The sequence below is a fragment of the Lutzomyia longipalpis genome, chromosome 1, assembly GCF_024334085.1.
Source record: "Lutzomyia longipalpis isolate SR_M1_2022 chromosome 1, ASM2433408v1".
NCBI classification, from domain to species: domain Eukaryota; kingdom Metazoa; phylum Arthropoda; class Insecta; order Diptera; family Psychodidae; genus Lutzomyia; species Lutzomyia longipalpis.
Window position 1 is genome coordinate 35,238,994 of NC_074707.1, and position 26,364 is coordinate 35,265,357.

The 26,364-nt window shown below is 36.6% G+C and overlaps 1 protein-coding gene across 2 annotated transcripts in view; it reads right to left on the reverse strand.

The window, feature by feature from the left end:
- LOC129786302 (gamma-aminobutyric acid type B receptor subunit 2) overlaps nucleotides 1–26,364 on the reverse strand; it is a 59,580-nt gene that overhangs the window by 27,467 nt on the left and 5,749 nt on the right. For both annotated transcript variants that reach the window (XM_055821217.1, XM_055821216.1), the window contains exon 2: nucleotides 3,904–4,194. In XM_055821217.1, coding sequence (XP_055677192.1) covers nucleotides 3,904–4,170 — 267 coding nt within the window. In that variant the 5' untranslated portion in view covers nucleotides 4,171–4,194. The remainder of the gene's footprint in view (nucleotides 1–3,903; nucleotides 4,195–26,364) is intronic.

Genomic DNA, 26,364 nt, shown 5'->3' on the forward strand with positions numbered 1-26,364 from the left:
TCAAAATTAACCAAACCAATGCCTTTCCGGCCACGTCCGACAATGCAGCTTGCAAATGCTGCCATGAAGTTGGCCACCCTTTGTATCGATGTCAAAAGTTTTTGGACCTAACCTCAAATCAAAGGTACGAAACCGTTCGGGAGTTGAACTTGTGTAGAAATTGTTTGGCATCCCATCTCACCAATTCCTGCACCTTCCACAAGTGCAGACGTTGCCAAGGAAAGCACAACATCCTGTTGCACGAATATTTTGCCCAAATTCCGCCACAAACTGATCCGGAACCCACCAACTCACCCACGCCGACTGTTGAAGCAGATAGCCCTCCGTCTGCCCACCTGAACACGCTAGTTGCCTCCGCCACCTCCCGGAATACTTCCTCCAGGGTCTACCTGGCGACAGCAGTGATCAATATCCTCGCAGCAGATGGATCCAAAGTGTCATGTAGAGTTCTCCTAGACAGTGGTGCTCAGGTATGTCTCATGACCTCCCGACTTGCCCAACAGTTAGGCCTTCCGACAGCCCCTTCGGACACTCGAGTATATGGTGTTGGTAAAAATGCTGCTCAGAGTACACATCAGGTGTCAGCAACCATTGAATCCCGTCTCTCTGGAGAATCTTTTAACGTCAATTGCCTCATTTTACCGCAAATTAGTGGAAACATACCCAATTGGACTACGGATCATAAGGCCATTAGAATTCCGGTGGGCGTGAAAATGGCAGATCCGCGCTGGGCGGAACAATCACCAGTGGATATGCTCATCTGTGGGGATGTGTATTGGTCGACAGTCTTGAATCATCGCATATCTTTGGGGACAGGATTACCACACTTGAGAGAAACCAAATTCGGATATGCGCTAGTGGGAGAACACAAATCAAATTCATCAGATGTGCGCCATGTTCATCTCAGCCAGGTAGACCATCCACAGCCTCCAGCCCACACAAAGGATTTGTCGGGAAATGGGCTCCCGCACCCGGGGAGCGTTGCTCCAAATTCTTCACCACCTTTGCCTTGCCAAAGTGATTTATGGTTGAAGGATCATTGTGTGGACATTTCTCAACCTCCGGGCATGGCTCAATCCAATTCTTCTGAGGAAAATGCAAAAGAATCTGGACATTGTGCAGCACTGAGCCCAGTCAAGAAGAAGAAGAAACCTCCGTACAGAGTTTCCATAGAAATTCCGGGCTCCGTGAAACCATCAGGAGATTGCAAAACACCTACAGCACCTGGACTTCGTTGTTACTCAACGGGCTCACCGGGGAAATCCGGGGAGCGAAAACCAACAAGCTTCGGAGCATCAACTTCGTCCAGCAATCTTGGTGAGTGATGGTTCGGAAGGGAAAAATAGTTTAGTAGAACATAGAATATAAATAGCAATAGAATGGGCCCATAGAAATAAGTTTGTAAATTTATAGAAAAATATCCTTTAGTTGAGATTTTATGTTAACTTTATGTTGTAGAATGAAATTCCATAACTCTTTAAGAGTTCTGCCGGGGAGCATGTTGGTGATTGACACCAAGAGATTGGGGAGAAAATTATTAGCGAAAAAACTTTGTAAAATAAAAACTTTAATTTGTTGCCTAGTGTAGGAATTCCCTGATGCACTTAACAATTAACGGGTTTACCCGATCATTTCCCCTCTCTCAATATCACCCAAAATCACTCAAAATCACTTTTGCATTGACATTGAAACAGAATAGACGTGTGACACAGTGAGCAAAGAAAAATCTCCCAAATTTGTAGATTTATTGTAATTAAAGTTATTTTATTAAAGTTAAATTGTTGTTAAGTGAAGCTCGAGTTTGCCTACATTCCACGCATTACAGTCCACCGTGGAAAATCCCATCTCCAGCATCAGCCGGAACTTTCTTCTGTGCAGCAAGGAATTCAAAATTTTGGTTCCTTGCGTGCCGGACGATTAATTCCTGGCCTGTGTAATTACAGGTACGTTGTGTACTCTACAATGCATAAGAGTTTGCTTTTGATGAAGAATACCCATCCAGCAGAACGAAAATGTAGATTCGTCAATTCAGCATGTACCGGGATCCCCAGTGCTCACGCTAAATCTCCCAACTGAATGCGGAGTCTTTCTACACAGGAGTGTTTTGGGCATGTGATATAAATGCAAAATTCCTTTCGTGTTTTATGTGATTTGACGAATTCCACCACAAAACTCCTGCAACTCCTCAAATCTAAATAGCACTACCCCCGCCCAACCCTTCTGAAAACATGAAAGCTGCAACTTCAATTGAAAATATACGTCATGAATGGCGTATACTCGTGCCAGCATATTTTCATTCCCGGATTTACATAATCATCTTTAACCTCTAACCTTTTCAAGAGCTCCACATGTTGGAGGAGAAAACCCACTCGAACGGTGCACATGGAAATTGAATGTGGTGAATGGGATTAAGGGGGTGGTGGTTGCAGGAGACATTGGGAGCTTATAGCGACCAATTGAAAAATTTTATTCTTCACTTCCTCAAATTGTGCCACCAAACATTGAACTTTAACTAGAGGGTCATGCAATTTTTCCAACTCTTATAGCACAAAATAATATGTGATTATTCGCCTTTTTGTGGAATTGGTATATACTTATTGTTGTTGTTACTGCAATTACATAAACACTCTATGATTTTGAACAATTTGCAATTCAATGCGCAAGCAAAAAGGAAAACTTATGCACGTTTTGTGCGATAATACGTTCAAAAGCTTTGGAAATTTATTAAGTAAACATTAGGTAGTAAAATTTATTGAATTGTCCTTCACTTCTCTTAATATGTAACATTTTTCCAACAAAAAATCTAAAAGCTCACAATTTTTTTTTTTGGATTTTAAATTAGTTTGATGGAAAGATCTATTTTAGGTGTTAGAGTGATGGATATATTGACGAAAAAAAGGCGGAATATTAGTCTTGATTCTGAAGTTAGTAAATCTTAAAATTTTTACGCTTAAAGCTCCATTTAATATGCGTCTAATTAAAAAATCAAGATATTGAAATTTAAACTCTATTAATAATTGATATTTTATAATTAAATCAATTAAAGCTCTATATAAACTCTACGTCTTTTGCTCCAGAGCTTTTAGGTTAATTGAAAAAAAATTATTATAAAAGCTCTTAAATTTTTCTAAGGTATATAGAAAATTTTTATCTATTCAAAATTTCAATTTAAACTTTATGAAAAATGTATCTCGAAGCACCCTCTATAACTATAACCTCATAAGTACATAAATTTATGTTTGCAAACATAAACTATATACCCAACAGCTACCTCGAGTGTGTACTTGGCAGCATTATATTAGTTTGCTGTATTGATTACTTAGTGGTGAGTTTGAGATTGTTTAACGCGTTTCATGTGAAATGGCACAACATCACACCAAGTTATGGGAATATTCAGTCAAAATCATGGCATTGACCGGAAGAATTTACCCCGGGAGTGATATTTGAGTACAAACCCCACGCAAACGACTTTTGGAAGTTTCAAAACTATTTTTTTTCCAAACAGTCAATGACATCTAAAATACAACACGCGAGTTATTCGAACTTGAACTTTTCGAATTATCTTTCCCAAAGTTGAGCAGTTTTTCATTTTTATTCTTGAAAGTTTTTTCTCTTTTTGAGCTTTTTTTGAAAGCTTCAATGATTTCCTGTATGTATGGTTCACCGATTCAGTGTTGAGCTACATACAAAGGTACTCAATGAGAATTTTCAGCCACAGGACCTTTAATCAGAGTGTTGCCACAATTTAAAGGGACTCCAGGGTGCATTGGGGCGAAAGCTCGAAGCTTCTCCCCTTGACCGCAGCTGGGTTGAATTCTTGGAACGTTGCGAATAGCTTGTTCCGTATATACATTGCTGGGAGTAAATTGATTTTGGTTTAGGGGATGAGAATTGCAAGCTTACCTCTGTGTCGTTCCACCACATGTGTAGCCGGTAGTTGCGGAGGATGGTTGAGTGCTCATTGACGTGATCCAGGGCCAGCTTCACGCTCGGCATAACGCCGCGCCCCGTGTGAGCGTTCTCAACGCCATCGCCATAGGGGAAGAAGCCGGCAATGTACACGTCTAGGCGGTGACTTGAGCTGGGGCGCTGCGACTGCCCGCCGGCTACGCGGGCCACGGCTGCCGTTAGGAGAACCACAAATCCCAGGCAGATGTGTACATTTTTCATTTTTGCACTAAACCTGAAATATAGCTGCGCCACACGACGCCAAAAAATACATACATAGTATTAACTTCTCACCACAAAAAAATAAACGACATCAACTAGACCCTTGGGGGCAACCCGAGAGAGAGAGAGAGAGGTGGGACGGAAGGAGGCTGACGCCGACCAAGAGAAGGGTTTGCCTCCATTAAGCCACTGAGCCGATTTTTCTCAGCTCCTCTTTTCCGCGCGCTATATATTTCCGGTCTGGAATGAGCAATAAAATCATTCCGCTGAAAGCTCATACCGAATGGTGGTGGTGGTGGTGTTGTGTGGAGAAAGAATCTTTTGGAAGGATGGATGGAGAATCCAAAAAAAATATCTTGTGTGCCGAAAAAAACTTCGAAGGGTTCGTTAATACAACACTTGAATGACATCTCGAAAATCCCCAAAGACTCTTTTACCAAGCATCTCACACTCTTCAAAAATTTTTCAATTTCGCAGCTTAAGAAGAAAAAAATCTTATATTCCATGCATAGTCCCCTCTCTAGAATATTCTTATCTACTTTTCTACTCTTTGTCCACGCAAAAATTCTTCTTTTTGTTGTGTAATAAATTGAATACGGAATTTGGATTATAGCATAGTCCGGATTAAGATTATGAAATAAATGAAATTACATTGCAAATGAAATATTAAGAGAAGTTTTTTTTTTAAATCCAAACACTCTTTCTGAAAAGCACGAAGAGTTTTATTTCTTTTTTTTTAGTTTATAAAAGAAACAAAATGCATATAAACCTTTTCATTTTAACCACGTCAAAGAATATTATTGATTTTTGCGCAACTTCTCAGTCAATCTTTGATGCTCTCTGCTTTAGATTTTTATTTTATTTACCATGTCAAAAAGTTCTAAATTTTATGTTGATTAAAAAACTATGCTATGTAGAACCAATAAACTTTTCATATTTAATCCAATAAATATGGAGGTATAAAAAAATGCTTTAAATTAAATTTCTGAATAATTGAATATACTTTTTTTTATTTAATCAGGATCCATCTAAAAAATATTTTCCCTCTGAATAATTTTTGATCCTAAAATTATCAAATTTGCCCTTTCATAAATTTCAAAGATTAAAGGAGAAAAATGAAGAAAATAGATCAAACAAACATAACTCTTCCCTTTTTTAATTTCATAATGCCTTTTAATTTTATTTGTTCTTGAATTAAACTTACGTCTGAGTGGGGGAAGATAAAGTACTAGAACTTTCAGTTAATTGTGAATAAATTTAAAAGTTTCAACTGCGTATTCTCGAAAGCAATGTATCTGTGAGGAAAATTGTAAATATTTGTTAAGTAAATTGAGGTACAAAACTTTCTCTTAATCTTTTTCGGGGCAGGAGGGAGGGGGTGGATTGAAGGGAAATCTAGAATGCGAAATAATTTATTTTGTTAATGAAATTCAAATTTCAAGTACTCTTTATGAGATTTGCACAATTACGGAGAGCAATGTAATGTACGAATTAGCAGAGCGAGAGAAATTCTAAAATGCAGCAATTCGCATCCATCTGTGATTCATTGCAATTTCACTGTGTAACATGGATGCAATATGGTGTAATGCATGGGGAGAGGAATTCTGAGAATTTGTGATTGAAGAAATAATTTCCTTCCACTCCAAGCATACATGGGGAATGCCTCTAATTGCTTTCTCAACTTGTGAAAGAAAATGTACAACATTCGCAGGTATTTCCGGATTTTCATTTTCTTCCTCACTTTATATCTCTCCTGCGCTGTAATCCATCTATTTCTTTCTTCTCCAAAGAATTCCATCTCTAAGGAAATTTATTGCACGATATTCTTTGTGAAATTTTTTCTTCTTTTTTTTTGCCTTCTTTTTCCCTTCATAGTATCATTTTTCACATTGAATTGACTTCCTTTGGTGTGTATGTTCATTTCCTTCTGGTTAGAGAGACATCCAAAGTTTATTTGCGTGAAAAATATTTCCCGAATGGCTTCGAAACTGTACCAGAAGAAAAATAATGTTTGACATGGGAAATTTGCATGTTTGGCGAATGCTTTTCAAGGGGAAACACGTTTAAGGCACGAAGGAATTCACTTTCATTCAATATATCCCTCCCCCCTACCTATATATTTTCTAAATATATACCTATACCCTATGGGAAAAATATCGCGGTCAGACACATTTTCCACCACGTCAAGGATGACAAAAAATAAACCGAAAGACAACGCAGAGTAAACAGAGGGAAAGTGATGTATGAGCTACCCAACATTATTACCTCCAATTTTAGTCCATCACCCAAAAAATTTGCATCTCATCCTCTCTAAAACATAATTTTCTACAAGTTAGTATTTTACCAAAATGGCGCTCGCATGCGATGGCTGAGTAGAAAGTTTATCAGAGTTTCCGTGTAATTTTGTGTTTACTCGACAGCCAAGTTGCTCGGAGACAGATATTCTTCCTCCCGCAACAACAAGATAACAGAGGATGCACGAAGAAAATTTGTTACACATACAACGCCTGAGTGTCGTCTCATGAAGTTTGTTCAACAGCTCTGGGATAATCAGGAAAAACTATCAGGAAGATGGCAAATTTTCCTAAAACATTGTTTTAAAGTTATTTAGGTTGTCTGAGTTGATTAGAGCGACGAAGGAGAAAAAGCAAATTTGCGAGTTTATTATACGAAACAATTCCCATTTTACCTGCAAGTTTATGTAGGTATATACCTTTAAGATATTTAAGATAATTTGTTTATATTTTTTTGTGATGAAAATTTCCAGTATAATCGACTGTTGGAAAATTCCTTAAGATATTTTGGGGAGTTTCATAATTTGATGATTTTTTATTGAATATAATATACTAACTAACTGAATTCATTTATTAGTGATTAGGCTCTTGATTGAAACTTAATTTTATACGGGTTAAATGGGGAGGAAATACTGGAAACGAAAATTATATTAATAATTTTATTCTTTTCTTTTGTGTCAGAAAACTGAGAGAAAAATCTTTTACTGACTTAATAATTCTTTTATCTCTGTTTAAAGATTTTCTCTATTTCAAACATTTAACAATTAAAAAAATCTATTCTCAAGCGATTTAATATTATTAAATTTGGAGCTAGAAAGAATAATTTGGAGAGTTTTTTGTTGGAAAAATTAAAGAAATCCAATGGTTTTAATAATTTTCTTTTATGTTATGTGGTTCAATCAACTTCCCCCATATTGTCATATTAAAGTGGCTGAATCGACTGTATTATACAACAATAATCGGATAAAAATTAATAGCAAATGGCATTAGAATGATGTAATTCGAGAAAGCAGTTTAGGGTTTCCACGTTCTTGCATTATTCTCAAGAAATTGCTACTAGGGGTTTGTGTGATGTGATAACAGTGGAAAAGCCATAAAGATCTCCCCATTCAATTGATTCCTCCCTTGTCCTATATACACATGGAAAGGGGTTGGTAGGAGAGAAACTCCACATATAGCAGTTGTAGACCCCTATGGATAAAATACTGAATAATAAATAGGAAAAGGAATTTCCTTGGAAAACTATTTCAATGCTTGGACATGGGTTTGAGGGATTATTTGCGCAACCATCATCTCGCCGCAATGGGGAAAAGGAAGACTTCCTCGGTGAAAGGAGGTGCATGTTGGGGACAAATTGACACAATTTAGCGAATACCTGAAGTGCGGAGTGAAGAGATAAAGTGGAATTTTCTGTAAACGAGGAAGTGCGGCGGAAACGGACTTTACAGGGGGGGTGGTAAAGGGGTTGAAAGCATTTTACGTCACATTTCATGGATTTTTATTTATGTGAAAAAAGGCAGAGGGAAATGAATTTTTAATAAGGGACATTTTCTTCGGGTTCATCTCACACACGGGTCTCATCAGAATACATAGATATATACGGTGTGTACATAGCTAAAGCATAAAAGTTTTTGGGGAGAATATGTGAAATTCCGTATCTTTATCCACGCCATTTCTTTCACCGCACACATTTTCCCATCATGACTGCGGATGGTTGGGGGTCCTCACCTCACAGCATTACATATATCGTAAGTGGGAGACAAACGCCCAGAGTCGACAAGAAGGGGGATCAGTGAAAAGTGCCTTGGCTGTTGCGGCAAAGCTAAAAATATCCAATTTATTATCAATTACTCTGGAATATTTGTGTGAAATCAATACAAAAGTGTCTCCTTCCCTCCCCCAGCACGCCAAACATATACAGCACAATATATACAAAGAGTGGCGAGTCTGAAGGTTGCAATTGAGGTCTGAACAAAACAGCCACTTGAGCACAATTTATTCAAGGTGCAATTTTCCATAAAACAACCCCCATTGAGTGGAGTACGCCCACCAACCCAAACCGACGAGAATTTACCACCCACCCACTGGAATAGCGTGGCAATTTATTAATGTGCGTTCTTCGATTCTCAATACTACGTGCCATGGATATTTATTCTTGGGGCGCAAGGCTTCGTTCGAGCAGCTGGGGTGGGCCCAACACTGAAGAGCCTCCATTCTTCTCTATTTGTATTTTCTTCACAATTTGCCCCCATGTTCCTTTTCAATGACAAACTCAAAGTGGAGCGCCGTAATTACACCCAATAGTGGTAGAATATTCTTCTGTGATTTCAAATCAAGTTTATTGGGGGGAAATGATTTTCACAGAATGGTTTTTTTTTCACAATAAATGGATAAAAGGATCGCATTTTTTCGTTTTTCCTTTAGAATTCTTTGTTTTATGCAATTTAATAAATTAGACATTAACTATTCATTTTTCTAATTAAATCTTTCACATTTAGAATACTTAGGAAGGTCAATAAAATGTTATAAATTTTTCTAAAGGACAAAAGAGAAATTGAAAAGTTTAAAGGATTGATAGATTTGAGAGCAAATAAATGCCAAAGGTTGAGCATAACATCCTTGAATAAATTTATATATTTTAAGCTTCCGTAAATTTTTGAAACAACGTAAAAGCTCTCCCTACCAGGCGTCTCCATCAAAAACTATGTTTAGAAGATATGTATTTTGAAGTAAAAAAATAATTAGAACGACAATTTAGAATATTTTTAGAACTTTAAAAAAACTAAAAAAATATATAAATAATTTTTGTCAGATCTCTAAAGTCTTCAGTTGCAATTGGATATTTGAAGTGAGAGGACGTTCTCTTGTGTATTGCGTTATCAAAAGTTCCGTTAAATTGGGGCTCCCGCAGACCCTGTTCTGTTGGGGTCTCTCCAGTCAGTTTATTTGAAGTGGAAATTGCTTTATTTTCTTCTTTAAGAGAAGAAAATCTAAGCAAAATCAGTCTGAGAAGGGGTTCCTAAAAATGGATTGGATTGGACGGGTTTGGCTCCACGTGGGGGTTCCATTGCTGCGCTGCGGATTCTAAGTTCCGGAGATCGAAGTGCCCTCTTCAGTTTCGACCCATTACAAAAATATAGTGATAATGAAATAAGAGAAATATTAATATTGAGAGATATGTATAAAGAGAGACATTAGAGATAATTTTAAAGAGAGGGGAAGGAGAGATTAAATCCAAAAAATCAAGAACCACAAAAAAAATCAAGAACTACGAAAAACTCGAGAAAAAGACGCGATTTGAAGATATTTTTCGACCAATTATTTGGTCTGTTTCTTCATCGAAGAAAAGGTGAATGGAAGGCCTTACCTTAAACTTCCAAGCTGAGACAGATAAAAGAATGTTAAGTTTTGTAAGAGAAAATATTTAAGAGATAGGTGCTCTATTTTGTAAAGACTTAGAGGAGATTTGAAACTGAAAGCCATACCTATGTACCACAGATTTTGTATATTAGGCCAACTGGCCAGATTACAATAAATTTCCATTCATTCATTCATTCATTCATTCTCTAAAGTCTTTATTTTTTTTTGAATCCCTAAAATGTTAATGGCAAAAGACATTGCGACTTAAGTACCGGAAGAGTATTGACTCCCCAATAGAAGAGATAAGAAGCAATTTGGGGTTAATGGACGATGATCCGTCCGTGTAAACAACCCCATAAAGCGTGAAAGTTTGTAGACAATTGGCGCATCTCTGTATGAAGTTCACTTGGGCGTCATTTACTCTCAACGCACAAGCTCTATGGAGGAAAGTTTTTTTCGCGAAAGAAAAATACCTCAATGCTTTTGGATAAATGGGGTGTTTCCATTTGGCTTCACTCTCAAATTGCCGTGCGGTAGCTTTTGGCTTTCGACTTTTGATGGTCGGATATAATCAACTTTTTCGCATCCTTCAAAAACGTGGGAGAACTGAAAATTCAAAATGATTCTTCACCTTCTTCACTTTGCATCACTTCTTTTTTCGACGAAGACAAGATAAAGAACTTTACATCATCTACCAACATAGATTCATAGCATAGATTGCAACATTTGTAGGGAAAAATTTTACGTCTGTCTGAGAGAAAATACTATAGGAAAGACGCGGGAGTGCAAGGAAGAAAAAAAAAAGCATTAGAAACTGTCTGCGAAAAGTTTTCACAGTCATTTTCCCCCACACCGTCTTTCCGTGGGCGAGAGAGAATAACTTTTGTGAGATGTAGAATGATTTCCCAGGGAGAACAGAGTTTTCAATAAAATCTTTTACATTCCGCTGTGCAGAAAATTCACTCCTGGTGTGAGGATGTGAGAGATGTGGAGGCACTGTGCCAGAAAACTCAATTTTCCCTTAACACTTCAATTAAGAAGGAATCATGGAAAAAAACCATCTTCCAATTTAGTAAATGAAGCACTCACTGCACACGGGTAGGAAGTGCAGGAATTACAAAAAATGAAGAGCGAATGAATTTCATATTCATCTTCCATGTTGAATGAGTTAAAAAAAAATTAATCAACTTGGCTAGAGTGATTATAAAATTGACTACCAATTTGCATAACCCGTGCGAAAAAAAATTAATATTGACAGAAAGATCCACATCTAGTAATTTAAAATTCATTGCCAATTTCAATTAAAGCAAAATGTATGCGTAACATTTATGTGTTATGAAACATATTTTCGAATTCAGCTCATTATCGTCCTCATTACATGTCCATTTAAATTTATTTTCAATTCTGATATAAATTCAATTTTCACACATGTTAAGTAATTAACTGCTCTATTGAGACTATCATAAAATAGGGGAGTATGGGGCAAAAGACTACAATTACAATGAAACAAATATGTGTAACATTTAAGAAATAAAATTAATTTTTAAAAAATAATTTTTCTTTGAAATACATATAATGGAGAACCTTTCAAATTACCAGGCGCCTCCATCATAATAATAAAAAGTTTAATTAGAACGTTCTTAAAAATCACTTAAAAATCTTTAAAAATATATGATAAAGTCATAAAGTTCAAAAAGTATTTATAAGATAAACATTATCAACCTTTGGTTGAAGGGGTTGTTTTCTTTTAAAAGAAAACTCCTTCAAAAGTTTTTTTTTTTCAAGAAGCTTCGTAAAATACAAGAATTCCTTTTGATATTCAAAGTGTATAAAATGTGAGCTGGGTGGATGCAATATTGTTGAATAGGAACGTGTGAATGGGAAAAGATGGGTGAAAATGGCGAAAAGAGAATTCCTGGAATGGGGCGGAAAACCCCTAAATCAATTTTCAATTTAATGGATAAATTTGCGATTCCCAAAAAGTGCTTTACCGCACCATAAATTACCCACCATGTAAGGGACTTGTGTGCCATGGATCAGGAATGCTCGAGAAATGCTCATGGTATTTCTTTCAATAAACCCCGTCGAGGGGTGGTGACCCGAAAACAGCCCAGCTGTATTAAATATTACTTAGCGCTGTGCGTTGAGAGGGTGGTGGCGGCCTTATCGTTTTGGTGGTGGAAGGAGCACACCAAGGTGGTGAACTGAAATGGGGTGAAATGCGATAACCTTGACTTTTCCCATCATGCAAACTCACCCCTCAACTTGGAGCGCCCGCACCAGTGCGGCCTATACCCTTCGCGCCGTCGTCGCCGTTTCAATGACACCGCCGCCGCGGCCGCACAGGGGTTCTCCATGCGTCTAAAAATACCAAAAGGCGGCCTCCCCGAGAACCGTGGCAAAACGTGAATGTATGCAAAACATATGCAATCAAAATCCCATTTAACATTTCAACATGCTCCTCATTGTGAGCATATAGCACACTCAATGGATGAAAAAGTCTTCTTTTACTCCCCATATTGCCTCCAATTTTTCCTTTTACACGTGCCTCACTTTCCATACGTGCCCCACAAATGGGGATTGTATGGTAATGGGTTATGATTTGGGACGAAAAGGTGTGTTTGCAACCATACTACCTCTACAAACATAAAGGAAAAGAAATACCAGAAAAATCAAGAAGCTATATAGAACATGGGTATGTATGTATATAATTAATTATAGATAATTAGTTAATTACAATTTAGTTTTTTCATAGAAATTCTTCTTTTTAGGGCAATAAAATTTACATATGACAATTTTTTGCTTTAGCAAAAGTAGCAATATTGCAACAATTCAGTTCATTTTCAGTTTGGCGAACAAATTAAAGTCCAATAGCACGCCATAATACAATATTCATGCAATCAATCCACACTTTTTTCTGCTAATGATGAAAAATGTCCTCTGTGAGTTTCGGGGGAGAAAAAAAGTTTTGCGAAAAATTTCCCACTGCAAATTGCTTTGAAAATATCCCTCGTACAAGTTAGTCAATAAATTCACTCACTTCTGGCGCCGAGGCATGGCAGAGTACCAGCAACACGAGCAACACCAACAACAACAACAACAAAAACTCTGACGAAAAGTGAGAGAAACAACCATGAAGAGAAAAGTGAAATAATTCGTCCGCAAGATTGTCTGCGATGGTGACGATTAGAGTGATTTTTAAATTCCTAAACGCAGTTTTCGCAAAGTCAGCGTCAACCACCCACATCGCTGTTTTTCCGCTGTCGCACAAAAATGGAAACAAACACCAATTGTACGCCCAAAAAACGCGGAGTCTGTCTTGTAAAATGTGACTCAATAGCACTCATACCATAGCACCATGCGAGAAAATAAAGGAAGAGATTTTTTTTCGGTGGATTCCGTGTTATCTTCTTCCTCCCTGGGCGCCACCCACAATCCCCCTCGCATGCTGTTTGTTGAATATTTATCACAATTTCTCGCGTGTGTAGCTTTCCCAGGCTTTTATGAGGGCAGGGGAGCCCCTCGCACACCATCTATAGGCAAATGTGTGTCTCCCGAGTGGAAATTTAACCACACATACGAGAAAAGATCCAAAAATACACCAAAACTTCCTTCACACCCTCTCATTTCTGCACATAAAAACATCCCCCTTTTTATTTTAAACCCCCCAGAAAAAGCTCTGCCCACTTTTCCTGGGTAAAGAGCAGCTAAAGAAATGTTTGTGGCAATTTACATTTGCTGAAACTTGCACTTTGGGAATATTCACACCATCGCGTTTTATGGTTAAAGGCACATTCTTTAGCTTCTCAAGGAAGTTGAAATTGTGCAGAAATTGCAAAAAAAGATTTGTTTTTGGATGTTTTTTATTAATATTGAATCCTTTCAAAGGAGAATTGTAGATATACGGAATTTTTTGAACATCCGAGCTGACAGTTAAATTATGGGGAAGAATTTTGGGGTACATACTCGAATGAAAATCTAAAAGATTGGTTCAAGAAATAAATTTTCTAAATTTCTCTCTCTTTTGGTATCTTTTCATTTTCCCTTTTTCCTTATTTGTTCTTCCCCTCTTGCCACTCTCTACACCACTCTATTGCCTCAATTTCTACCTTAGAATACCGTGAGCTTATAATCCAAAGATTTAAAAGCTTTTGGTGTTTTACGTGTGATGTACAAAAGGAACAAGTTGCAGGTACATTGAACTTCAAAAGCAAATGTATGCAGATAAAAGCTTTTGCAAATAATTCCAAAAGGAAAGTATATATTGATAAGGAATTCCATTAAGTTCTGCCACTTTTCCTATTCACGATATTTTTATTGACTTACAAATGCTCCCCTTCTTTGACGCAAAGTGAGAAGGTGAAAAATAGCTGGGAGGTATCAAAAGACGTTTCCCAAAGTATTGCATTTCATCGCTAAAAATGCAACGTAATGCTTCGATAGCAGGTTTTGCCTCCCATCCTGCTGTTTGTATGTACAGCAGCAACATGAAGGCGGTATAAAGGGGTGGGTTATATATAGTAAACTTTTCCTGCAATTTTGATGCAATTAGTAAGCTTGGGTGTGTCGTGGAATACTATACTGCAAAATGGCACTGCATGGCAAATAACCCCGTAAACATCGTTTATATGAAAGATTTTAAGGTTGCCGGGAGGCAACACTTGTTGCAAATATATAAAATTCTCTGGCATCTCGGTGCTTTTTGCAAACACCGTGAATTCTGGGGTTGCTTTTTGGCTTCTGCAGAGCTATGTGTGTGTATATGTGTATAAAAAGCCAATTACATTAGTCCTAATTGGAATTTATAGAGTGTCAGCACAAGTTGTGTGTCTCTTGGGGTTGTGGAATTATTAGTGAAACACACTGCATTCAGCACATTTATATCCTTAATCCCTTTCTTGCTGTGTATAGCTCCCTCAAAATGCGACTCCGCAAGCCAAAAGCGAATGAAATTTATTTGTTCAACTTACAAGCTAAGACATTTATCAATTTTTCACCCAGACCACCCACTGATTCCGTACCACCTTCACTCGCACCACCCGCATCCACCCTCTCACCAACAAATGGCACTTAAGTGGAGAAGAAGAAAAAGGCACACAAAAAATGAGAAAAAAGTTGAAATTCATCAAAGATTGTCTTCACTTTCACTTAATCAATTTAATCAATTTAATTGTCTTCACCACTTTAAGTGGAGAAATGAAAAATGATTCTTCATTGCGAAATAGCTTCACATACACGCCACTTTGAGCATTTATTGCGATTTTTCACTTTAATGTCCTCTTCCTTTGCTTCATTCTTCATTGAAAAAAAAAGTAATAAAGTCAATCTCCTCATTGGAGGGGGTCGAAGAAAGTACGGCTATCTTCATCATCCACTTGTACTAATTTATCCCAACCTTCTGCTTGTTAAGGAAAAAAATTCCACCCAAATAAATCACGCCGTGAATGGGAGAAATGCGGATTATGCTTTTTTTTCCTTTCAACATGTCCAAAATTCCTTTAGTACACAGTGAAACGAAACTTTTTCTTATATTGGTCCATGAAAGATCTTCTTGGAGGGAGCTTTGCGGACTTTGCTCAAGGTTTGTTTTCGGTTGATTCTGATTGTTAAATGAATTAGTATAGTATATTTTCCAACCCTCGAGTTCTATTTCACTGAAAAGATTCCTAGAACATATTTTTGAAACTTTTTTTTATCCATTGGAAAGCTTTTTTTTTAACATTTTACCCTTAAGCAAAACCACAAATTACTTGAGTGAAAAATCATATATTTTGAAGCATAAGTCTTGAATTTTTCTTGTAACACATTTTCGTTGCCAAAAAATCAGTGTGCAGAAGATTTTCCTCGCAATCCGTGTGAATGAAAAATGTTTCCAAGCTTCGTTTTTTTTCCTCTGTTTTCCTCTCATTCTCTTCTTCTGGCACAAGAAGTGAGACAAAATATATTCCCGGAAGCTTATAGCGAGAACTATTTAATATTCAACTCTGAATGCATTTACACTTTATATCAACCCCCCTTTTTGCACGATTAATTGGTAAATTACAAAAAGGAAATGTTCAACTTATGTTGTTGAGATAATATGCTTGAAAATTTCCTGCATTTTCCCTATATACATAGCACAGTTAGTGCACACAATAATCGGATTAACCGAGAAAAATGCTGATTGCCGTGGGAGTGTGCTTATTTCGCATTTTCACCCCTTTTGTGCAGTAAATGAAGCTTAAATGTTGTTTATAATGCCTTTAGGGGAATTTAAGTGCATATCAGATTCATATTTCACATTGCTATTATTGCGAAAATGACGTCAATTAGCGAAATGTTTGCCGGACAATAAGAGAGAATCCATATGGCTCCGCTAATTGGAAGCTCGGGGTAAGTGCTAAATGTTTCTCATATTTCTATCTCACCCAGCAAACTTGCCAATTATTTCAATTTACACCATTTTGCGGTCAGCTCTATTAAAATTCCTGTGGTCTACAAGGTTGAATTGTTCAGCTTTCCGTGAAAACTTTTCCTCACAAGGTAGAAAATAAAAGTTTCCTTTTTTAGCACCTTTTTTTACCTTGAAACGTGTCTACGAGCAATTAAAGTCTGAAAACTTACACTCACATTGAAAGGTATATTAAAAAAAATTCACGGGAAAATAACTTTGAAGATTATTGAGGTAAATAAAAATAATGGAGAAGAAAATTGGAAAATTTTATACAATTAAACCGTAATGAATTTTCAAACAAGCGTTTATAGGAAATTGAAAATAAATAATGAAAATCTAAATTGAAATTAAAGTATCAGAAAAATTAATTTTTATTTTTTTAGAAAATTTATTTCCGAGAAAATTAGTTTTGTTTTTTTTTTAATTGAAAATTCACATAAATGGCAAATTCAAGAGTAAACATCCAAATTCTTAACAGTGCGAAAATTCTCGTAAATGCATCGTCTCAGTCAATTACAGTGGAAAATCAGGCATTCCTCTTAAATCAATACGACGTTAGAAATGTGGTAGATGCAAGAATTTCTCTCTTAGTGCCTTGTATGGTTTGTTTGCCTCAGTCTTACACGAATCAGTGCATCTCTTACGTGTAAGTTGCATCTCTACAGAAAATTACCAAAGCTAAATTAGTTGCTAAAAAGTTAATGTTGTGGAAAATGGGAAAATACGAAGGTACACATTTTTGCAAATCTTTCAGAGTACCACAAATTCATGGCGAGAGGGAAATGATCCAGCAAATTAACACCCAAACACACGACATGTGTATTTATCCACCCACAACTTATCAAAATGTCGGCATAAATACTTTTCCTCCCACCGAGACTCAAGGAACATTGACGAATTTGTTGGAAGATTCAGTGAACAAAATTAAACATTTCAATGCCCAACAAATTATTGAGAAGTGGAGGGAAATGGCTGGAAATCTTACGTAAATTCTGAAAATTTTATATTAAAAAAAATCATTTTGATTTTTAAGATTTATTTACTTTTTTTTAATAAAATTTAAATGTGAATAATTTTACGTTTTTCTTTTACATATATCAAAATTGTCTTAAAAAATTTAAAAAAGAAAATTCTGATAAACTGTTCTCTTAACTTTCAATAGGAGAAGAATATTAAATTTGATCAATAATGTCATCAGTTTTTCCGCTTTTCCGAATCTTCCTCTTGCACTCTCAGTTATGACAAGTTTTCTATAACAAACTAACGCATGACTGCATGTGAAAATTGGCTGAATAATTCTTTTCGAAAACTTAAATTTATTTTTAAAATCTTCAATAAAACTTAAACTGCAATCTCTTCTACGTGTTTTGCATCTAAAATCACTTCTGAATATTTCAGACATCCCATTTTGTTTTATGAAAATTAATGGACTCTTCAGAAGTTTATATGTGTAGGAAATAGCATAGAATAATAACATAGAATCAAGGGGACAAATATCTTTTCAGTTATACATACAACATTTACGTCAGAGGACATTTTCCATGGTTGAAACGAGATTATAGTAAATTGTGGTGTTTCTCCGACAATTTAATTACCGAAAATAGCAGAGAAATGGGAATTTTGCGCCACTTCCCAGATAAATCTTCTTTGTGTCTTCAGCTTAAAATGTACACCATGGATAAATTTTCCTTGTACATGCTTGAGCCGAAAAATTCAAAAGGAAAACCGAAAATAGATGCTTTTCCCTTCGGGTCACGTTCGAATTTCATTCAAATTAAATTTAGGGGAAAAGAGGATTTCTTTGCTTCTTTTTAATCACAACCACACACACACACCGAGAGACGAATAAGAAAATCCTTTTTGCCCCAACTTGCGGTCTTTGGAGCGATGTTTATTTAAATCTTTTGCATTTTCTCTTTGCTTCTACCGCATTTCTCACCTCAGAAAAAGAAATAACCAAGAAAAGGGAAGGTTTGCCTTTTGTGCGGCCGTGTGGAAGTACCTCAATGTGGTTTTGTGATTGCTTACAATAGTTTGTATAGGTACTTAAGGAAGCCATAAGGCCATTAAAATTTCATTTCTTTGAAATGCACCTCGATGGTGCGGAGTATTTAATTGGATTGCCACCAAAGAAGAGCCTTGAACGACAAATAGCACGTGCGAGAGCAAAAGAGACGCAACAATCTGCAATTGATCTCAAATAGAGCAATTAAGTAAATTCACCTCGAGGGGCACACTTATGGATCTAATTTCATTGTGTTCTCTCACACCTTCGAGGAGAGCAATTAAATCGAACGATTTTTTCCCGTCGATTTTGAGACACTTCGTGTAATTCATCGAATTAGACTTGAGATGTGCGAGAATGGGAAAACTACTTAATGAGCCCCGTTCTGTTCGAATTATCCTTTTTCCGTTTCCTCAACTGCTTCGGGGGAATACAGGGCGGGGGGTGTACGATGAGTCTCCTCCATGATGGAAGTATGTGCAGATGTTCGAAGCGACAATTAAGAAGCAATTTGTTACGTTTTTAATTAAGTCAAATGCGTTTAGATAGACTATTCGTGCCATTTCCTCACTTTTCAATGGAAAAATCACTGTTCGTGACACATCCATTGAGCTAAATTTCGTATTTTTGCGCCCCCAACTTCCTCTAATGATTAAATAATTACAGCAAGAGGGGGATCATGGGCAGTGCTTCATGGACTTCAAGCGAGGGAAAGAATATTGTGTGCGGAAATATTGAGACTAACAAACTTTGCTGTTCTTTCATCTGCAAATAAATTTAACAAATCACACTCAAGATGTTGAAAGCAAATACAGAGAGAGGATTAATTTACTGCCCCAAATGGGTGGTAGACGCCTTTTGATATGAAGAATTATATCCATAGGGAAAGATGGACCAAATGTGATTTTTTCGATTTTTTGTTCTTTCTTTCTTACAAAGTTAAGAAGAAAATTAATTTCATGAAAATTGAATAATTTCTTCATTGCTTTTTACAGAAAATAAGCCAAAATAAATCAAAATTAAGCCATTCTCCCCTATAAAATTATATGAACTGTTCAAAAAAAAAGCTTTAATCAAGCTTAAATTCAATCTCTGAAATAAATCCTGTTTTCAATTGCTCAAAAAAGAAGTTTTCCATTCTGAAAAGAATTGAATTGAAAATGAACGTTTTCTTGCTTAATTTTCCCATAATTTTCATTTCTATCATTTGCTTTGGGAAATGGCCTCGACTTTCACGGTTAGCCTTCGTGTGTGCCACGAGGGGGTGGCTGTGTCAAGGGTGGGTTTTTTTTGTTTTTCCACATGTACGAAAAAAAGCACATGCAAGCTTTTCCCAATCTCGTTTGCAGCTTATTTCATGCAAATATTCAACCCCCATTACACTCAACTCCAACTGTGAATGCTTTTTATTAGTTCTATATGTGGGAAATATCGAATATAATCCACCGTATTTTCTTTTCTTATAGTGTGGTATGGGGGAGAGGATTTCCTTCCCCGTCCGTTGGAGTTTCTATTATCAATGTCAACACTGTTCGTGGGTGATTTCTTTTCATCTCATCCATCTCCACCCTTTGCTGCGTGACATTCCTTTCTTTTCTTATGTGGGGTCGTGAAGAAGAGCTTTTGCGGAAGCATGGGGGAGTTGGCGAGCTTTCAGCTAACGGGCACATGGTGGTGGTGAAATGTAGACGCAATGTACACCCGAAATTCAATGAAAGTCACTCTTGGAAAAAATTCACGGAAGCTTTTGTTGCGACATCTATTCTCTGGGCTTCTTTTTTTGTGCACCCTTCTGTCGCGAAATGGGAAATAAAATTTATTCACTTGAGAAGAATCTTCAATTCGTTGAATTTCCATTTCAAGTAAAAAAAAATCCCCAAAATCCTCATAGAAAAACGTCTGTCGCGCTCAATGGCTGACATTGTGGGTGGAACAAGCGAGGAGCTTCAGACACTTTTCCCTTTAGAATTCAATCCTAAACCAATCTGCCTAGTTTATACAGGGCATGGCAATTGAGGAGCTAATACGTTATTCTATTTCTTCTTTGTATATCCGTTTGTGATTTGTTTCATTTTATGAAGCTTTTTAAATTATATTTGTTTAGTTTTCAATACAAAGAGCTTTAGAGCTTTTCTGATTTTAGTCCAATTAAAAAAAAAGTCTTATAACATTTTTCAAGAAATGTTTACCCTTAATATTTCATTTTCCTCTATTTTCTTAGACAGTTCAATTGGTTCACATTGCAGTCACTCCCCCCATTTCTTTCTTTAAAAACTTTTCTCTTCGTTTCTTTTTCTTGAACTCTCAAACATTATCAAAGGGTTTTGAATACGCAGTGATTTTATTTATCATCAAAAGTTATTTTATTACATTCTCCCCCTTTTCACCTCCAGTGCCACTTCTCTTCTAAACCAGAATACCAATCCCAAACATTTATCAATCATTTCCCTCATCTTTTTTTTCCTTCTCTTTCTCCACCCCCTTTCATGAATATTTTCTTTTGCTGCTATCTCTCTGTGACTTTCCTTTCGCCTCTGTTTTTTTTTCGCCTCTCTCCCCCATCGATGCTCAGCGAATTTTCTCCCTTTGTGGCGTGTGTAAAAAAATCACAATCGTCCCAATAAAAATAACTATAGATATGGTCGTCGTGTATGCCAATCAGTGGGGGGTGGGTGGTCGTTGGGGGTGGCTTTGGATGAGTAAGTGAGCGGGAGAGGGATGAAAATAGAGCAGAAAATTCAATATAAACACAATATGAGGTACTTACACACTCTTGGCCCAAAATGAGCAAACTTTTCCTGCTGCGGAAGATTTTATTCTTCCGGGTGGAACCCGCAGTGTGTGGCAATAAAATAAATGCGCGCGAGGAATGTGGTGGAATAGAACAACAAATTTTTCTCCATTCATCCATCTCACCGAAAAACCGAAATATATCCCATCTCGCACAGCGTATACCAATGTATTGACCCCCAAGCACAGCAGAAATCCTGCTGGCGTTTCTGCCCTCACAAGCAAAAGTGATTCCTTGCAGACGCGCCGGACAATCATCCACAGAGAGATGACTTTTACAGTCCCATGGAAAAATAGCACATCACATTGATTAAGATAATTTTGTGGGTGATTGGCCCCGAGGCAAAGGGGAGATAACATAAAATTTGGGGCTACCCAAAATGAAATTCACAGAAAACAGCACAGAAATATATATTTTTTATGTACATATGTATGTCCTTTTTGCCTATGAAGGGTTCTGTGGCACCAAATGGTTTCTTTTGGTATTATTTTTAGCCCTATATAGTAAATCAGAGATGTGAATTGTATTGAGAAAATCTGGAAAAATGTGAGAAAACTCGAATTTTCAACACAGTGTGACGATTAAAAATAATAATCCGAACGATTCTATGGAGAGCAGAATATTTTATTCTTTTATAATGTTCAATCAAGCTTTATAATCTATTTTTAGCATATCACCTAGATTGTAAAATTGCTAGTTTAATAAAGCAGATGGATTAAATTTTAAAATGAAGCTTCACTGTCTACATGTTAATGAGGTATAAATTGCAGAGCAAGAGATGCTTTACAGCAAGAGAGAGAGAATTAGTAATGCCCCGAGAGAAATCAATTTAAAAGTTTGAATTTTTCAATTAAAGTTATCAGAATTTGCCCTTTAGCCACGTAATGTATTATTTTGAGATAATAAAGTACGTAAGTAAGTGATTTCCTCAGGATATTCAGAGAGATATTTCTTTGGGTAAAATTACATTAATTACGGACATTACTTCTCGGCATTACGTGATACTGCCGAATTTCCCTTTAACATTAGACATGGCATTATTTTAGCATTAAGGGCACATATATTGTGAGATATTGAGGCATATAGCGTATACATAGGAACCTTCGTCAGTGAATACAAATGATAGTCTCTCTGCCATCTAGGAGGGAGTTCAAACCTTCGAGATTGCTGTCGTAAAAAAAATATGAGCAACTTCGTGAAGATAATAAGTCAATAAAACTTAAATATTTTTTTTATCAATTATTCATTTCGTTCATTATATTCCCACCACGTTTCGCTTTCCTGGAGTTCATAGCGGTGTGGCATTGAAAAAGGAAAATCCATTAAGGTCAATTGGTTTGAAATTAAATGAAAACGGTCACCTATAGCTTCAAAAAAAATTTTTGCGGTATATAAGATCTAAACATAATTATATGTATGTGTTTAATATAATATAAACCCGTTCAAATCTTTTTTGGTCATTTTAGAATGATAAGAAGTCGAGATATCGCTTCATGGTAGAGAAAAGGTAAAGAAAAAGAACAGATGGAGGCGCCTGGTACCTACTAGGCGTCTCCACTGCGCTGCTACTTCTTTAAATGCTTTCTTTATTTTTTCCATAGATCTTAATGGAGACACCTGGTGTTTAAGAAACATTTTTTAATCTTAAAATTGTCTTCATAAATAAGGATTCACCAGACGTCTCCACTTGATTGAAAATTAATTCATTAATTAAACAAAATAGATATAATGAAATTATTGAGAATTAATTTATTCTCTATTGCCTCATAAGACGAGATTATGTTGTAGATTTGCTTTTATACAGTGCCTACCTACCTACAGTTTAAATGGTGATAGCATTTCCCAAAGTTTTCTTTTTTAGGTTTTTCCCCTTTCGTGCTTCAGTTGTAAAGAAAGAAAATTAGTATAAATCCCTTCCTACGCGTGTGAAGAATGAGAATCAACGTCAAAATGGGGAAACTTGAAAAGAACATTTTAATTTGAGAGGATTGTTCAAGTGAAAGCTCAATATTGGACTATAGGTGCCTTTTCTCTTCTTACGAAAACTGGGTGATGATCTTCACCTGGGAGAAAAAGGGACTCCGGTCGACAATAAAGGTGGATTTTGTGACAAAAAAAAGTGGGTCCAATACAGCAAATAAATGCTTTTGTGGTGTGTACGTGTTTTCGTACGTTTTCCCCATCATGTTAAAAAAACGGCCTGTGAGAAGAAAAATGAACGAGTGTGTGTTTCGAAGGATGAAAAAAAGGTTCAGCAGCGCTTGTAGTGTATGTAACGACTTCCTATCGACCCGTGTCCTCCCTCGCCTCGGGGGTGTTTGGCCACCCCCGTGCGCGACGACATGCGGGGTTGTCCCTGCGACAATTTATATGAAATTATACAGTGGTGTTTCAGGGCTCGGCAAAAGTGGATGAAACTCGAGAACTTACGCAATGTGGTGCAGAACCATGAGAGCCACGAGGCATACACCACCAAGGAAACCCATTCGCATCGCTTGAGAGTCGACGATTTAATAAATAAAACGAACATTTTCGGATGGAGTATGTCGTTTGCCATGAGACAAGAATGGTTTTTCTGCTTGTGGATGGCACCGAAAAAAGGGGTTGAATGTTCCGCTCAATGGGGGGTGTTCTCACTTGGAGTTCTTTGGGTGGGTGAGTGGGTGTGTGTGGAAGTGGTGAGGCGGTTAAAAACACAGAGGACTCTTCTAATGATTCCACCAACGAAAAATTTGCATTCAATTTTATTTGACGGAGGTGGGAAAACATTGAGAATTATGTGCATAAATTTTAACAATATCACGTTTCTTTAACCCTCACGCAGAGCCCGTGAAAATGGCACACCGGGGATTTGACACTGCGTCTCATTTTATGGGACCTTTTCTTATACATCAGCATAGCATGATTTCTCCATGGTGCTCACACCATGACGCCAAATAAGTAAAAGGTGAAAAGTCACACAGATGATGAGGAACAATTTCAACGTGCGAGAGATCACGTGGAAAATTCCTTTCAGGGTTTTATGGGAATTAAAAGTCAATTGCAATTCTCTGCGAATAACATCCACCACCCGCGCTTCTTCTTGCGAAAATTCTTCTCATGCACAACTGGAAATTTCATAGTCTGTTCGTTTTTCTTTTTGCGGATGTTGTGCAAAAGTTATTAACAGAAGAAAATTTTGCTTATATTCTGCATTACATATTCTAAAGACACTTCATCCACCACATTGAATAGCAAGCAAAATGGTTCACTAACTTTGCATAAATGCACTTTGAATAGTATATTGTCAGCTGCAGTTTCCGGCCTTAATAAACAGTTGCATTCTATATTCAGCAAATTAGAAGAAAAGTGCCTGATATGAAAAATCAAAGCTTCCTTTTAATTGGATTAATTGGTATGAGATCTCACATTAAAATGTTCCGAACGTTCCGAAAGATATAATTCATTTTATATTTTTAAGAAACAATATACTGAGAAGAAAAGCTTAATCTGTCTTGGATATTTTGTAGAGCTTTCTTAAGAAGACAAAGATAGCTCATCTTATACAAAAAAAAAATTAGGCAAAAATAAATCTCAAGAAATCAAAAATACTCACAATCAGTTTTCATCTCTCTAAAACATTTGCAAATTTAATATAAAATGAGACAAATAATTATTCCTCATTTTGTATTCTTCAGCAGTTCCATTCCCATTTAAGCTCGTCTATCTTTCTCACATTCTTCCCAATTCCCAACTACTTTGTATTCTCCGAAAATCCGTTCAACTTCCTCGATACATGGAGTGTAAATAAGATTCTTCGATACATAAACTAAAGGAACTTTAAACAGGATAAACGGGATGAAGCGTTGCTTCATCTCGATGTATCTTCCCTTCCATATGTAGCAAATTGGTTCCTCTAAATTCTAAAAAGCAAGCACTTCATGATGAGATATTGTGGTGTGATAATGTGAGTGGGTGTGGGAGGTATTGTGGGTGAGCACTCTATTCAGAATTACCTCAAAATGTGCAATGCAATCTCAACATCTAACATTCGGAGTGTTTGAAATTCAACTCACATGGGATTCTTCTATACTCAGGAATAGCAATTCTTCGTATCCTATTGGGTAAGAGCTTTTGGATGAAATGTGAATACTTTGCACAGGAGAGAAAGTACCATGACAGCACGCACGATCGTGAAGCAATAAAAGCCATGCGGAATGACACGAGAATTGAGATATCCTACAGGGATATATGTGGAATGCGAGAAGGCAATTTCTCAGAGTCGTCAAATCATCCTAATCCACATCATTTTCGATACCACAGAGAACTCAAGAAACCCGCACCATCTCGTCGCAGTCAATTCTTTCGTGTGTAACCCCCTTCGAAAAAAAAAGAAGCAGAGAAAAGGGAGATGTGGTGGCGAAGAAATAAATTGTGGGCTGAAGACAAAAAGAAAGCAAAAAAAAAGAATCATTCGCGAAATCAGACCATCTCTCCGCGTCATTTCTCTAGCTGTCGTCCTACTTCTCAGAGCAATTCCCGGAAAATCTTCCCAGCTAGAGCATTACCATGCCAATTTTCGGCGCTGGGGCTCAAGCTCAACAAAAGCTGTGGGTGAAATGAAACACCAACATACGAGTGTGCTATGTATGTATGTTCCTGCACTCATTCGTGCGTAATTCATTTACATTTTCTCCCCATACGTCTAGTGGGTGGAATGTTTTTTTTTTCTCCATCTCAATGGATCATGTTTTACATACAAAAATATTTAGAGTGAGAAGAAAAAAAATATAAAAAGTCAAGAGATAGGCGAGAAAAAAAAATGCAAAGTTGGAAAATGAAAATCATCAAATTGAATAATAAGGAAATAACAAGAGATCACAGCTGAAAGAGAAATTCTTTTGAATCGTTTTTGCCCTCATCTTACACTTTTTTTCCTTGAATAAAAAATCATCCTTTTCATCATACATATTTTCATGTGAACTCCTTTGAGGGGTACTCATCCAAAAAATCCATTTACATACCCGCCCAAAAAGAAAATCTCTCCTATGAATGACTTCATGTCTTCAGGAAGTTTTTGAGACATATTTTATTAAAAGGATGGAAGTTTGTATTGTTATGAATGAATTTAAGATTTTGTATAGAAGTCTTAAGAAAGTTTTCTCAGTTTAGGGAAATATTCAAAAAGGGATTTAACTACCTGAACTGCCAGTGTGTTGAGGAAAATTCTTGGAAATGCAGTTAAGAAAAAGATCAGCGACGTTTTGATAAACTTTTTTGACATGTTTTTGGCTCATTTAACCCTTTAAAAATTACTTCAAAAAATTACAAA